Source organism: Pangasianodon hypophthalmus, chromosome 4 (assembly GCF_027358585.1).
Source record: "Pangasianodon hypophthalmus isolate fPanHyp1 chromosome 4, fPanHyp1.pri, whole genome shotgun sequence".
NCBI lineage: Eukaryota > Metazoa > Chordata > Actinopteri > Siluriformes > Pangasiidae > Pangasianodon > Pangasianodon hypophthalmus.
In genome coordinates, this window is record NC_069713.1 from 9900216 (window position 1) to 9911875 (window position 11660).

General features: G+C 38.3%; 1 protein-coding gene across 4 annotated transcripts; it reads left to right on the forward strand.

Annotated features, from left to right (window-relative positions):
• The first annotated feature begins 3251 nt into the window (after positions 1-3251).
• Positions 3252-10979, forward strand: LOC113524717 (uncharacterized). 4 transcript variants are annotated; one of them, XR_008301578.1, is made up of 6 exons: positions 3252-3667; positions 4183-6353; positions 6705-7590; positions 9203-9396; positions 9643-10576; positions 10703-10979. XR_008301578.1 is itself a non-coding variant. In XM_053233094.1 (2 exons), exons 1-2 carry the CDS (start codon positions 3458-3460, stop codon positions 4795-4797), a joined length of 825 nt encoding a protein of 274 aa, XP_053089069.1. In that variant the 5' UTR covers positions 3252-3457; the 3' UTR covers positions 4798-7838. The 4 variants fall into 4 exon arrangements, 1 of the variants encoding a protein (XP_053089069.1); XR_008301577.1 differs by having other exon boundaries at positions 4183-5963; positions 6080-7590; XR_008301576.1 differs by having other exon boundaries at positions 4183-7590.
• Positions 10980-11660: the final 681 nt, after the last annotated feature.

Sequence of the window (11660 nt, forward strand, 5' to 3'; positions counted from 1 at the left end):
CCTATGTTTTACGTATTTGTTGTGGGTGTAACTTGTAATAGTGGGTGTGCCTTGTAAGGGGTGTGGTTTGTAATCTTGCAGACGGATACACTTGCTATTGAGAGCTACAGGAAGCACGTGACTGCGTGGCGGCGAGAGCAAAGAGAGCGGAAATGATCTGGATGCAGTCTGGTTTGGTTACGCCTGTTGTCTCTGATTCTGTTGGCATTGTGTACCATCTCTGAACATCCTGCATGACTTGAATTTCTTTTCTGTCTGTTGAAGGAGCTCAGCGCCTAAAGCCGGGGTTGGATCTTCTGGTGGCAGTTTTTCCATTCACTTGTTGGATCTTATTCACTTGTGCTGTATGCTGTGCTCTCAGTATCATGTGTGTGTCTGTGTCTCCATGTGTGAGTGGGGGGACTCCTTGATTGGTGGGCTGATTGTGTCCATCCTTAACCTCCTCCCTGTGAGTAAGCCTCGGCTCCTCCATTAGGAAGTTCAATGATCGTTTCTGATCTTCAGATGGATATCGTATATCATATTTACACTTAGTGTGTGACTATCAGTGACCTGTCTTCATGGTCTGTTTCATGGATTATTTTTTTATTGTGGGTTGTAAATTAATATTTGTATTTTTATATATCTACGTCTCCTGCCTTTCACTAGTGAAACGATCCTGTGTTGTTCTTTTTGTGATCCTGTTTAGATTTAGTAAATATTCTGAGTAAATTTCCCAGGGTGGTGTAGTCATTGCTTTCTATTTAGCACTTGAGCTATTCTCTTTGCCCCTGATGCCACACAGTGAAAAACCCCATCTCTTTACACCTGTTACTGTGTCTTATCTCATGAACATATTTGGCATGGGTTTGTACAGTTTCACCAAATTAGGAAACGTCCAGGACAACCTTCCCAAATTGCAGATTGTTTACTGACTGCTGAAGAATCAACACGGGAAACCTCCATTCTTTCTTGTAGTCTTTGTAAATGTAACAAGATCCAAGCTCTTGTCTCTCTATTTCTTTTTTTTCCCTCTTCAGGTATAGCTCATGAGCCACCCATATTCATGTCACTTGTTTCTCCTTTTTCCTTAATAAGGTATTGTAAGAATGATTGATTGTGTGTCGGCTCATTAGCGGAAAACTGCTAACAGTTCAAAGCAAACAAATAGCAGGTCACTGATTGTTTGCTACAGCTGACTACATTAAGTCATTACAAGCAATAGACTGTATATAAGCAACACACAATTACAAAAATATATGAGAACAACAGTCCAGGAAGTGAATCTAGGCAACAATAGTTTTCCTCCCCACTATAAAACTAAACAAACTGTACATGGATTGTGCAGAAAAGGATGACATAACCATCAGGACAGTCTATGTGAAGCAGGGAAAGCTCACAATCTGCACATCTGAAGCAGGGACCTGATGATGTACAGCCTCAGTTGTATCAGTAGTCGAAGACAGTGACTTTGACCATTCTTGGCCAGAATCCACAAGTCACAGTTCCTTTCATAGTGCATGCTCTTTATGTAAAGTCTGAACAGATATCCACCAAAAACACACCCCATCTGCTCCTACCCAACAGAAAGTAGTCTACAGTCTAAAAGAACACGCTGTGGAATGCAAATCTTTACTGATCTATGCTAAACAAACTGATTCAGACGTCCCTCAATGTGAAGACTTATGACATTACCATGCCGGTAAAATCACAGTCACATATTTAAGATGATAAACCATTAATGTGGAGTATTACAGCAATTTTATATTTAAAAATACATTTTAATCATTTAACATAAAAACTGTAAATGGGCTTTTATGAGGTTGTAGGTTAAATGTTCTGTGTAAAGTCGTGTATATATCCATCTGAAAACCCAGCATTGTGGATTTATTCCGTTTATATAGAACAGCATATTAATCTGAAACATAAGAGCATGAAACAATGAGGTAATGACGTATATGTGAAAGCCTACAGTAAACAGACTTTGTCATAATTTGAACATTTAAATTAAACACTTGAAATTGAATTGAACATTTTTTTCCCAACAAAAGTACCAGGGATTTGCTAAAACCTAATTACGTTAGTGTTTATGATACAGACTGAGTGAACATTTCCAACTCTGTTCATCACTGGGCTTGAAAATGGCTGTTGTGTTTTGGCTTTTCTCAGCAGTGTGAGTTAAACAGTGAGAAAGAGGGAGCAGGTGCTAAAATGTTTTTGCACTGCTGAGCCATCGTTTCACACTCTCAAGCTAAAAGGCTAAAAGATGCACTACTTAAAACTTCTATGGGAGGTCCAGATGACTTGTAATGAATAATGAAATAAGAAAAAGAGAATATAATATTATTGTGAATGAAGCAGCTCCACACAGATATACACCAGTCAAGTTTGTCACCATATACTGTAATAAATAAAAAGTTTAGAACATTAGACACATTTACCCTGACTTTGAGTATACAGTATGTTAAACAAAAACATAATGCTAACTCTCTGCTCATATGTGAAGCTCAGTACCACAGTAAAGCCACATTCATTGCAGTTATGTTGTGTTTTACTTGCAGTACCTTGTAGAACCAGTAGGTACACACAGCACAGCCGAGCTCAGATGTGCAGACGCTAATCTATGATTACTGAGGCTTTTTTTTTTTCAGCAGCAGTGATGGCAGTTTAAGACAAACCTTTAAAGTAACAAAATTCCAACTTCTCAGTTTCACTTCATGCTCCTGTCCTACCTAATAATCTGTTCTCTCTATGGAGAGCTGTAAATGCACTCCGGCTGCCCGATATGATTAACTCACATCTACTGCTGTGGCTCCTCTCAGCCTCGAAGCTGCCTGACTGCTGTTGATGTTCTACGATTGCTCTGCTCCTCCTGCTGCTTCGGCTTTCTGCATTATGACTCGCCTCCTGCTGCTGTGGATAATCTCACCTGTATACCCTGAAGATGTGCACTTCCCCAAACCAGTTTATATCCACCACTCACCTTCCTGCTTCACTGAGTAGTCTTATCTGAAAACCATACACAACTGCAAATTAGCTCACGTCAGTTATTTCAGATCATTTCAGATCTAAAAAATAACCATTCACATCTAGCAATGAATGTTCTGATTAATTAACATTATTACACAAAGTTTCCTCTTATTTGTTCTTCAGAAAATAAGTGACGTTCAGTGGTGTAAAGTAACGAATTACAAATACTCTCGTTACTGTAACTGAGTAGTTATTCTCAGGAATTGTACTTTATTAGGTAGTTTTAAAACAGTGTACTTTTACTTGAGTACATTTTTAGCGCTGTATCAGTACTTTTACTGCGCTACTTTCCCTCAACCTGCCGTCGCTACTTTATATGTTTATTTTTTCGTCAACGGTGATTGGCTAAGGAGAATAATCAGTCCCGTGATTCCCGTCGAATCAAATCACACATAGAAAACTTGCATCAGACAGACTTCAAGACACCTGGCGCCAATTTAGTTTAATCATGGAGGAGGGAGGAAGTGTGGTGGATGCTTCAACATGCAACAGCTCAAATACAGCACTTCAGCATCCTTGGCCACACCTGAAGCAGCTTTTTGCAGTGAAGGCGAAGAAGGGCAATTGTGTCATTATGTCCTGTCAACTTTGCCTGCCTAGACCTGTTGAAATATTGGCATTCAAGAGTTCTTCCTCTAATTTGAAAAAACACATCGAGGTAAGTTTTGAATATCTGCTAAGTATCATACCTTAAATATGTTAAATGTTATAATAAAAGTCACAACCAATATAGTGCGGGGGCGTAAATGCGCAATCTTTCTGGGAAAGTGTGTTCATGTAGAGGTTTTATGAGCCAGTGTGAATTAGGGATGCACTGAACGTTTGGTAACCAAAAAATAGCACAAAAACTGCTGGACACTCTTAGCTTGTTAGCCAGGATTCAAAGTGCACCTATCGTTAACCTCTCGTCACAGCTGTATTTTTGCCTCTTACACAGGTTTCGCTCAGCATATAAACACATTAACCTGCTTTCTGTCGGCTTATTATCGGTGCATATATTAATGTAATGTGTTCTCACATGGGGATTTAAAATTGTAGTCCATGAATAGCAAGTAACATTTATATTTTATAGTTTTATATTTAAATCATGTTTGTTTTTTAAATGATGCAAGCAAAAGTTATCAGTGGTTACAAATGTGAGTTACTCAATTTTGAAGTGTATTCTTTTTACAGAGAAAACATCCATCGAAATTAAAGCAGTACAAAGAATGTGTCTTGAAAAGAAAAAACTCAGAAGAACAGAGGTGTGATTCAGCTGTGAAACAGATGAAGATTAAAGACTACTCCATGTCATGCAGGCAGGTTACTCAGTCCACAATTGACAGGCTTGTAGTTGAGTTTGTCTGGGAAAGCCTTCAGCCCTTTACCATAGTTGAACTTCCAACATTCAAAAATCTAATCCATACAATGCAACCTAGCTGTACAGTTATGTCCAGACCAACTGTGAAGTTGAGAATCGAGGAAGCAGCCGCAAAGGTAAAAAAAAACATTGCTGAGATGGCAAAAGTCAGCTATATAGATACCACTACTGATTGTTGGACAGCTCGACAACGGAGTTACATCGGTGTAACCGCACACTGGATCGATGAATCTACACTGGAAAGAAGGTCTGCTTCGATTGCCTTTAGACGCTTGAAAGGATCCATACATTTGATTTGCTTGCAGGGTGTTATGTGGCTAGGCGATAAGATGTTCAAAAGTGTCGCGCCGGCCCTGCTTGTCCGGGAGGACAATATATATGGTATGAAAGGAGCCAAGTGCGGAGACGGATCAAAAGACTCCGCCTAAAATGCGGCCGCCTAAAGCGGGACACGAACCGGAGAGTTTGTGAACCCCAAGCTGTAACTGAGCTAATTCTATTGTATGGGATTTGTGAGTGTTGCAGTGCTTGTGAAACTGGATCGGGAAGCTCAGATCCAACGGCTGAACTCAAAAGCGCTGCAGTGCGGCGGAAAAACAACTCAAAACTGGCCCTCCTTCTGGCCGAACTTAAAGGCACCAAATGAGACAAAAATCTCTAACTTAAGATGGCTGAATCTTTATCTGGGAGTGAGGACTCTCAGTCTGTCCTCCTCTTTAGTTTTGTGCCTACTTCCTCTTTAATCCTGAGCTCCCTTTTCTTTCTTTCCCTCAATAATTTCTCTCCCTTTCCTTTTCTTTCTAAACCTAAATATTTTATTTTATTTCTTTTCTTCTTTTTTTACATATCAAAATCACCGATCAGAGTAGCGTGGCGCTGCTCTGTTACCTGGCACAGATCTATATCTGCACGCGGAGTGAGGCAATCAGAGGGCTTATAAAGAGGCGCGGCCAGGTGCTGCACGTTTACACTGATTACCTTCTTGAGATCACCTCGTTATAAAAGCCCGTGCAGGTGGCCGTGGATCTGCCTGAGAAGGCACCTGCCGCGTTACACAGGGATCCTGGATGACATCCACTCGGAATATGGCATCTCAGGAAAAATAGTCAGAACAACAACAACTGATAGTGGATCAAATTTAATTAAAGCATTTAAGGTGTATGGTGAACAGAGTCAGCAAGAGTTGACTGGTGCTGACTCTGCTGAGGCAGTGACACTGGAGAGTGAGGAAGATGCAGAAGGAGTTGAGGTTCAGGACACCTGTTCTATTTTAAACACTAACAGTGGGTTGGAGTATCATCTACCCGAGCATCAGCGTTGCGCGTGTCATCATCTTAATTTGGTGGCTACTGTGGATGCTTCCAAGGCAGAGGACAGCAGTGAGGTATATAAGAAGCTTACCCGTTCAACGTTTGCAAAATGCCAGGCATTATACAATAAAACCAGCCGGTCTGCCATCAATGCAGAGATTGTCCAAGAAGAATGTAAGCTGCAGTTCATTCAGCCCAACCACACAAGATGGAATTCGGTGTACAGTGCTGCAGAGAGGGTAATGCGGATCCTAAAGGAGCAGGGAGAAGCATCCCTTCAGAATGTATGTGCAGCATTCAAAATGAAAATGTCAGTCTGTTTGCTCAATCTCACATTGTTCTAATTGGAGTACTTAAGGTGTTTGTTTCTTGCTTCTCTGAATACTGCACTGTGATGAAGCCTGTATCCATGGCCTTGAACATCCTTGAGTCTGAAACCAACACTCAGATGGGGTGGCTGCTTCCCACCATCTACCTTCTTGAATCCAAGTTCAGAAAGATGGAGAAGATGGAGGCTTCAGTCAAGGTATGTCTTCCCCTTATTCGTGCTCTGCAGCAGGCTCTACAAAAGCGCTTTGGGGAGTTTATGGAAGATCCGGAGCTCGTCAGTGCTGCAATTCTTCTTCCAAAATTCAAAATGTCATGGACAGACAAGGCCCACATCATAAAAGCAGGTAAGATGTTCCTAATATTTTGTCAGGAGTCATGGGTACATTTTGCTTATCCCACTTGTAACTTGTCCACTACTGTGTATGGGTTTGTGTGGAGTTAAGCTATTGGTTCAATATTTATTTACTTGCCTACTGTAGCACAGTCAGACTGTGAAACAGTGTTAGAAAAGACAAGGGTATTGAGTTATAGGGGAGTAAATGCAGCAGGGCTTATGTAGCAAGTGAACGGTTTTATTTAATTTCTAAACTATCCATGACAACCCCAATAGTTGGTCCATAACACACTAGTAAACATGCCATAGTTTGTCTGTCAGCATTATCCACAATTATTATTAATGTTTGTGTGTATGGTAGGTATGGATTACATCCTGCATTATCTTGATGCCATTAAGGGCACCCAGCAAAACGAATCACAACATGACGCCTCTGACGAGGATGACTTCTTTTCTTCCATTAAGACTGTTCCATCCCCAACTGCATCTGAATTGGATGGATACTTGGCTTGTGCCTCAGAAGAGATGGGACTGCTTCACTCGTTTCCTTTGGTGAAAAAGCTAAGCCTCAAACTGAACACACCCTTGCCTGCCTCTGCAGCATGTGAGTGCCTTTTTAGTTGTGCTGGGCAGCTGTTTACACCTAAACGCGCAAGGCTGGACAGTACAAATTTTGAGAATCAGCTCATTGTAAAACTGAATAACAAATTCAGAATATAGGCTCGTTGTTGACCCCTGCACTAAAATCGCTGCAAGCCTGCGTTCATGTTCAGAGACTTGTCAGTTAATGCATGTTCTATTCACTTCAGTGTCATTTTCTAATTTGTGCTACAGGCTCATCTTTTTATGTTAAATTGTTAATGTACAATGCTTTGCAACCTTTATTAACCTGCAAGAAGACCTCTACAGAATGCTTGGCATAAATGTTACCTGATTATTGGTTGCTTTATCAAATATTACATGCCTGGATTTTCAGTGCTAGCAGTCAGAACAGGGTTCCCACAGGTCCTTGAAAGTTTGTGAATCTGAAAAAAAAAAATTCAAGGCCCTGGAAAGTTTTTGAAAATAAACATACATAGATACAGAAGATTACAAAGAATGGCTTGCCAGAGATCCAAAGGACCATCACTTGGCCAGGTGCAGAGCCTGTTGTAAATCTCTCAAAGTGCATAGGATGGGAGAAGCGGCTCTTTCAAGTCATGCAGCTGGATCTACACACAAGACGGCACTGCGGAAATCGGAAGCAGGTAAGTCCTACCATAGCCTGCATCTGACATAGAAATGTTGATTTCGAAGGCTGTTGAGTTGTTGGCAATGTGAATAAATTTGCACCAGCTCTGCAATCGGCACTCCAGTCACGCCACGTTCATTTATATAGCGCTTTATACAACAGATTGATTTAAAGAAGTGATTCTCAAAGTGTGGTAGTGCCAGTAGTGGTACTCAGGCGCCCTCTAGTGGTGTGCAGAGGAATCACTAAATTAAATATAAATTAATGTTAAAACACAATACATTTTAATTTCATCTTTATTTGAGTGTGTGTATATATATATATATATATATATATATATATATATATATATTTTTACATTTAAGTACAGTACAGTTTTTATTTAACTTTTAGGTACAACACATTTTAATTTAATCATTATTTAAGATTTTATTCACCTGTGTGTAAGCACAGTGCAGTTATAATGTTCAAACTGTGTATTTACAATGTTAAAGTGGCTGACAACAATAAATATTCTTATTAGGAATAAAACTGCCTCGTTTTTTTAACTGTGCAGAGCTGTAGCTGAATAGTTAGGCCTACTACACTACTGTATTTTAATGTTGGTCATTATGGTGGTACTTGGAGTGCCAAATAGTTTCTGAGGTGGTACTTGGTATAAAAAGTTTGAGAACCACTGATTTAAAGCAAGCAGCTTTACAGTATTAAATATGAAAAAACAGTGTCAGTGTCACTTTCAGTTAGAATTACAACTTGATTTTCTGTTATTAAGCAGCTCTCCAGTGTGGAGCTAGCTAATGATAAAATCTTTTTATTAGTGAATGCAAAAATAAATAAATCATTACATTAAAGTGATAGTCTGGTTTGCACAGATTAAAGCTTAATCTTGCTCAGGACTGTTTTGATTATTATAGCATTATAATGTTTTTTTAAGGGAGCTAATGTGATTAAATAATTTATCCAAGAATAAAATGTCTCATCACTTACCTTTATTTTGGTCCATATCCATATGTGTGACAAAAGGAGATGTGATGTCTGTCTGTCATCTCATTTTGTGTGCCAAATATATATATTTTTTTGTATTGTAAAAAAAATAATAGTAATTGTACAATGGTAATATCATTGTTTGACATTTACAAAAGCTGGAGTGATTACCTAATTTATTAGTTAGAATATGTGTAACTCCATATATTTATCCAATTGTAAAAACTGAGTAATAGAACAAAGCCTACTGATTAATTGGTGAAATACAATTAGTCGATTAGTCAATTGTTGTAATAATCGTTAGATTAATCGATTATCAAAATAATCATTTGTTGCAGCCCTATCAGTGGTATCAGTAGGCTTACCAAGATATTGTATGTCACCCATTGTAAATCAAATATTGTGTTAACATATGTAGGCTATAAGCTAATTGGTTTATGATGCATATATAAATAAATAGATATACCTGACTATTTACCACCACAGGAAATAGTTGTATCAGCTGTTAAATGGGTCTGGATGGAGTGTTTTTAAAGGTGGTATTTAAGTCCTTGTGCCCAAGCTGTGTTATATTTAGATGTCATACAGCAGTTGTTCTTATAATAAGTCAGTGTTATTTCTTACAATATGTCTATTTCTTACAGCACCCACTTTAGTCAACTTTGTGGAAAGGTTGGTGACATCAACTCCTACACCATGTAGACCTGCAACGGCTACCACCATTGCCACATCCTCCAAACAGTCAATAATCACAGAGAGGACACATTAAAAGCTCAGGTCCTGTGGTGTTTGAACATGATGGAGTCTCACTACTCTTTCAATTCCAGTGAAGGGACAGGTAAATGAAATGATTTGAACTTTCACCTATGACATCATTTTGAGATTCCAAGGTTAAGTGCAGCAAAGTACCAAATGCCAAAGTTTGATTTAATGCAGTCAGATTTGTATGCAGAGATTTGTATTTGTATGATTTTATGTGCTTCAAAATGATTTCAGTCAAAGGAGGTGCCGAAATCTGACTTTGTGGTGGCTGTACTTTGTGAAATGTGTTTGATTTCAATCTTTCTTTTTTCTTTACTTGTAGGTGTGCTATTTTCTGCAATTTTTTCCAACAGTGCAGTTGCGAAGACTTTTGCCTGTGGAGCAACAAAGTCCACGTACATTTGCACGCATGGTTTGGCTCCGCATTTCAAACACTTGTTGTGCAAAAAACTCTCTTCTAATAGGGAGGACTATGATGTTTTCAGTGCTTACACCGAACCCAAATATGTTCAGTCAATGACTGTATCTTGTGTTCAATAAACAAAACATTTGTGATAATCTGTTGCCCAAATATTTTATTTAATGTAATGTTGAATTGCTTTGCTTGTTAAGATAATGTAAACCCATGAGGTGAGAAAAACTTAAAAGCATATTCATATGTCTTAAAACTTCTGGTTACATGATCCTAAGCTCCTTTCAATAAAATCCATGCAAAAGTTAATATCAGAATTTTTAGAATACAATATAGGATATACCGAACATTCTTCAGTTTTATGCAAAACAGAAATACGACAAATAGAATATCAGATCTGTCATATGGCCAAAAATAAATGCAAAAAAATGTTTTTTTGCATAGTTGTTTGACACATAAACTGTAACAATGTATCTTAACAAGGTAACACGATGTAACCTTGCTCTCACTTGAAATGTGTATTGGGTATTGGACCTGGATAGTCCTTGATAGGTCCTTGAAATTGAAGTTAACCAAGGTGTGGGAACCCTGGTGTTAGTCTCGATTCATACAGAATTGTGCTGCTCTACTTTCCATGGTAACAAAATAAGAATTTTCTAATCTCAGGATCTACCTGATAATTATCTTCTGTAGGAAGAATAATTGTGAAGTAAAAGTTTGTTGTTCTGTTGTAGTGGAATATACCATAGCGCTATTCAGGGCACTCCCCACACTCTTTCCTTCTCCGACTGCACCACCTAAGAAGCTGGGACATGCCAGTGAGGCATTGCTACATGTCCTTCAGGTGAGAGTTTGTTCACATTTTGTCACATCCAACTCTTTTTGTTTGGTAGTATGCAATGGCTTTTATATGTTTGATTTTCTGTTGTACCCTGAAGAAAATGTTCATATTTTTTATCTTTTATTTCAGCAAACAGAAGATCCCACAATCTACCTTCAGACGAGATCTCTCTCCAGCCCTGTTTTGCTGTTTGATGGTTCCAACTGTCTTATCGCTATTGGAACTACTCCCTTCACCACATTTGCCAAGGAAGACTTCAGTGAAGGCCTGCTGTATCTGATGGCTTACTACTACACCCTTCATCTTACATACTCTAAGTGTGTGGCAACCCTCTGGCAAACATCTGGAGGAGTTGGAGGGACTGATGTTCTGTGTTCAAGGAATTTAAGAAAAAAGTAAATGTTTATGATGTGTGGTTTTTTTCTTGTTTTTTTGTTTTGTTTTTTTTGTTTTTTGGGGGGGGGGGGGGGGGGGGGGGACTCTGTTCTTTATACGAAGTATTTAATGGCTTTTTACTAAGTTGTTCTGTAGTTTCTTTCAGTTTCTCATGTTGAATATCTTTCAGTGTTCAGTAATGTCAAAAACATTCAATGTTTTGTTGCAATAAGTTGAAGTATTTTTGAGAAGCAGCAAGTAATGATTGTTTTTGCATCATAACTACTGTATGTTACAAGAGTCTTCATTTGAATAAATAATTGTTGACGATATGTATGCGTGATCTTGATTTTAATAGTCTTGTTTTAAGTTTAAATGCTTTGTCTCACTTTAAGTCAGAATATATAATGATGACAATTCTTAAATTAAGAGGAATTATCTTGTTTAGTAGCTCTGGTTTTAAGATATTTTCACACAAGTTAAGATAAGCAAACTTTAAAAATTAATTAAAAAGCTAGTTTTAAGTTAAGTAGACTAAATGCACAGCTTGGAATAAGTGTTTTAATGCTTATTTTAAGACATTTTGTTCTTTTCTAAAGGCTAGATATGTTTTCTTATTTCAAGAAATCTTACCAAGTGTAATTATCTTACTGCACTGGCAGATAATTTGACTTGTTTCTAGTCTGTATCTTCTTAAATCATGCATTTGTTT

What these genes read in the sequence shown, in the direction of transcription:
- LOC113524717 (XM_053233094.1), top strand. Translation starts at nt 3,458, where the DNA reads ATGGAGGAGGGAGGAAGTGTGGTGGATGCTTCAACATGCAACAGCTCA. An exon ending in ATTTGAAAAAACACATCGAG is followed by an intron (nt 3,668 to 4,182) that starts GTAAGTTTTGAA and finishes TTCTTTTTACAG; the next exon opens with AGAAAACATCCATCGAAATT.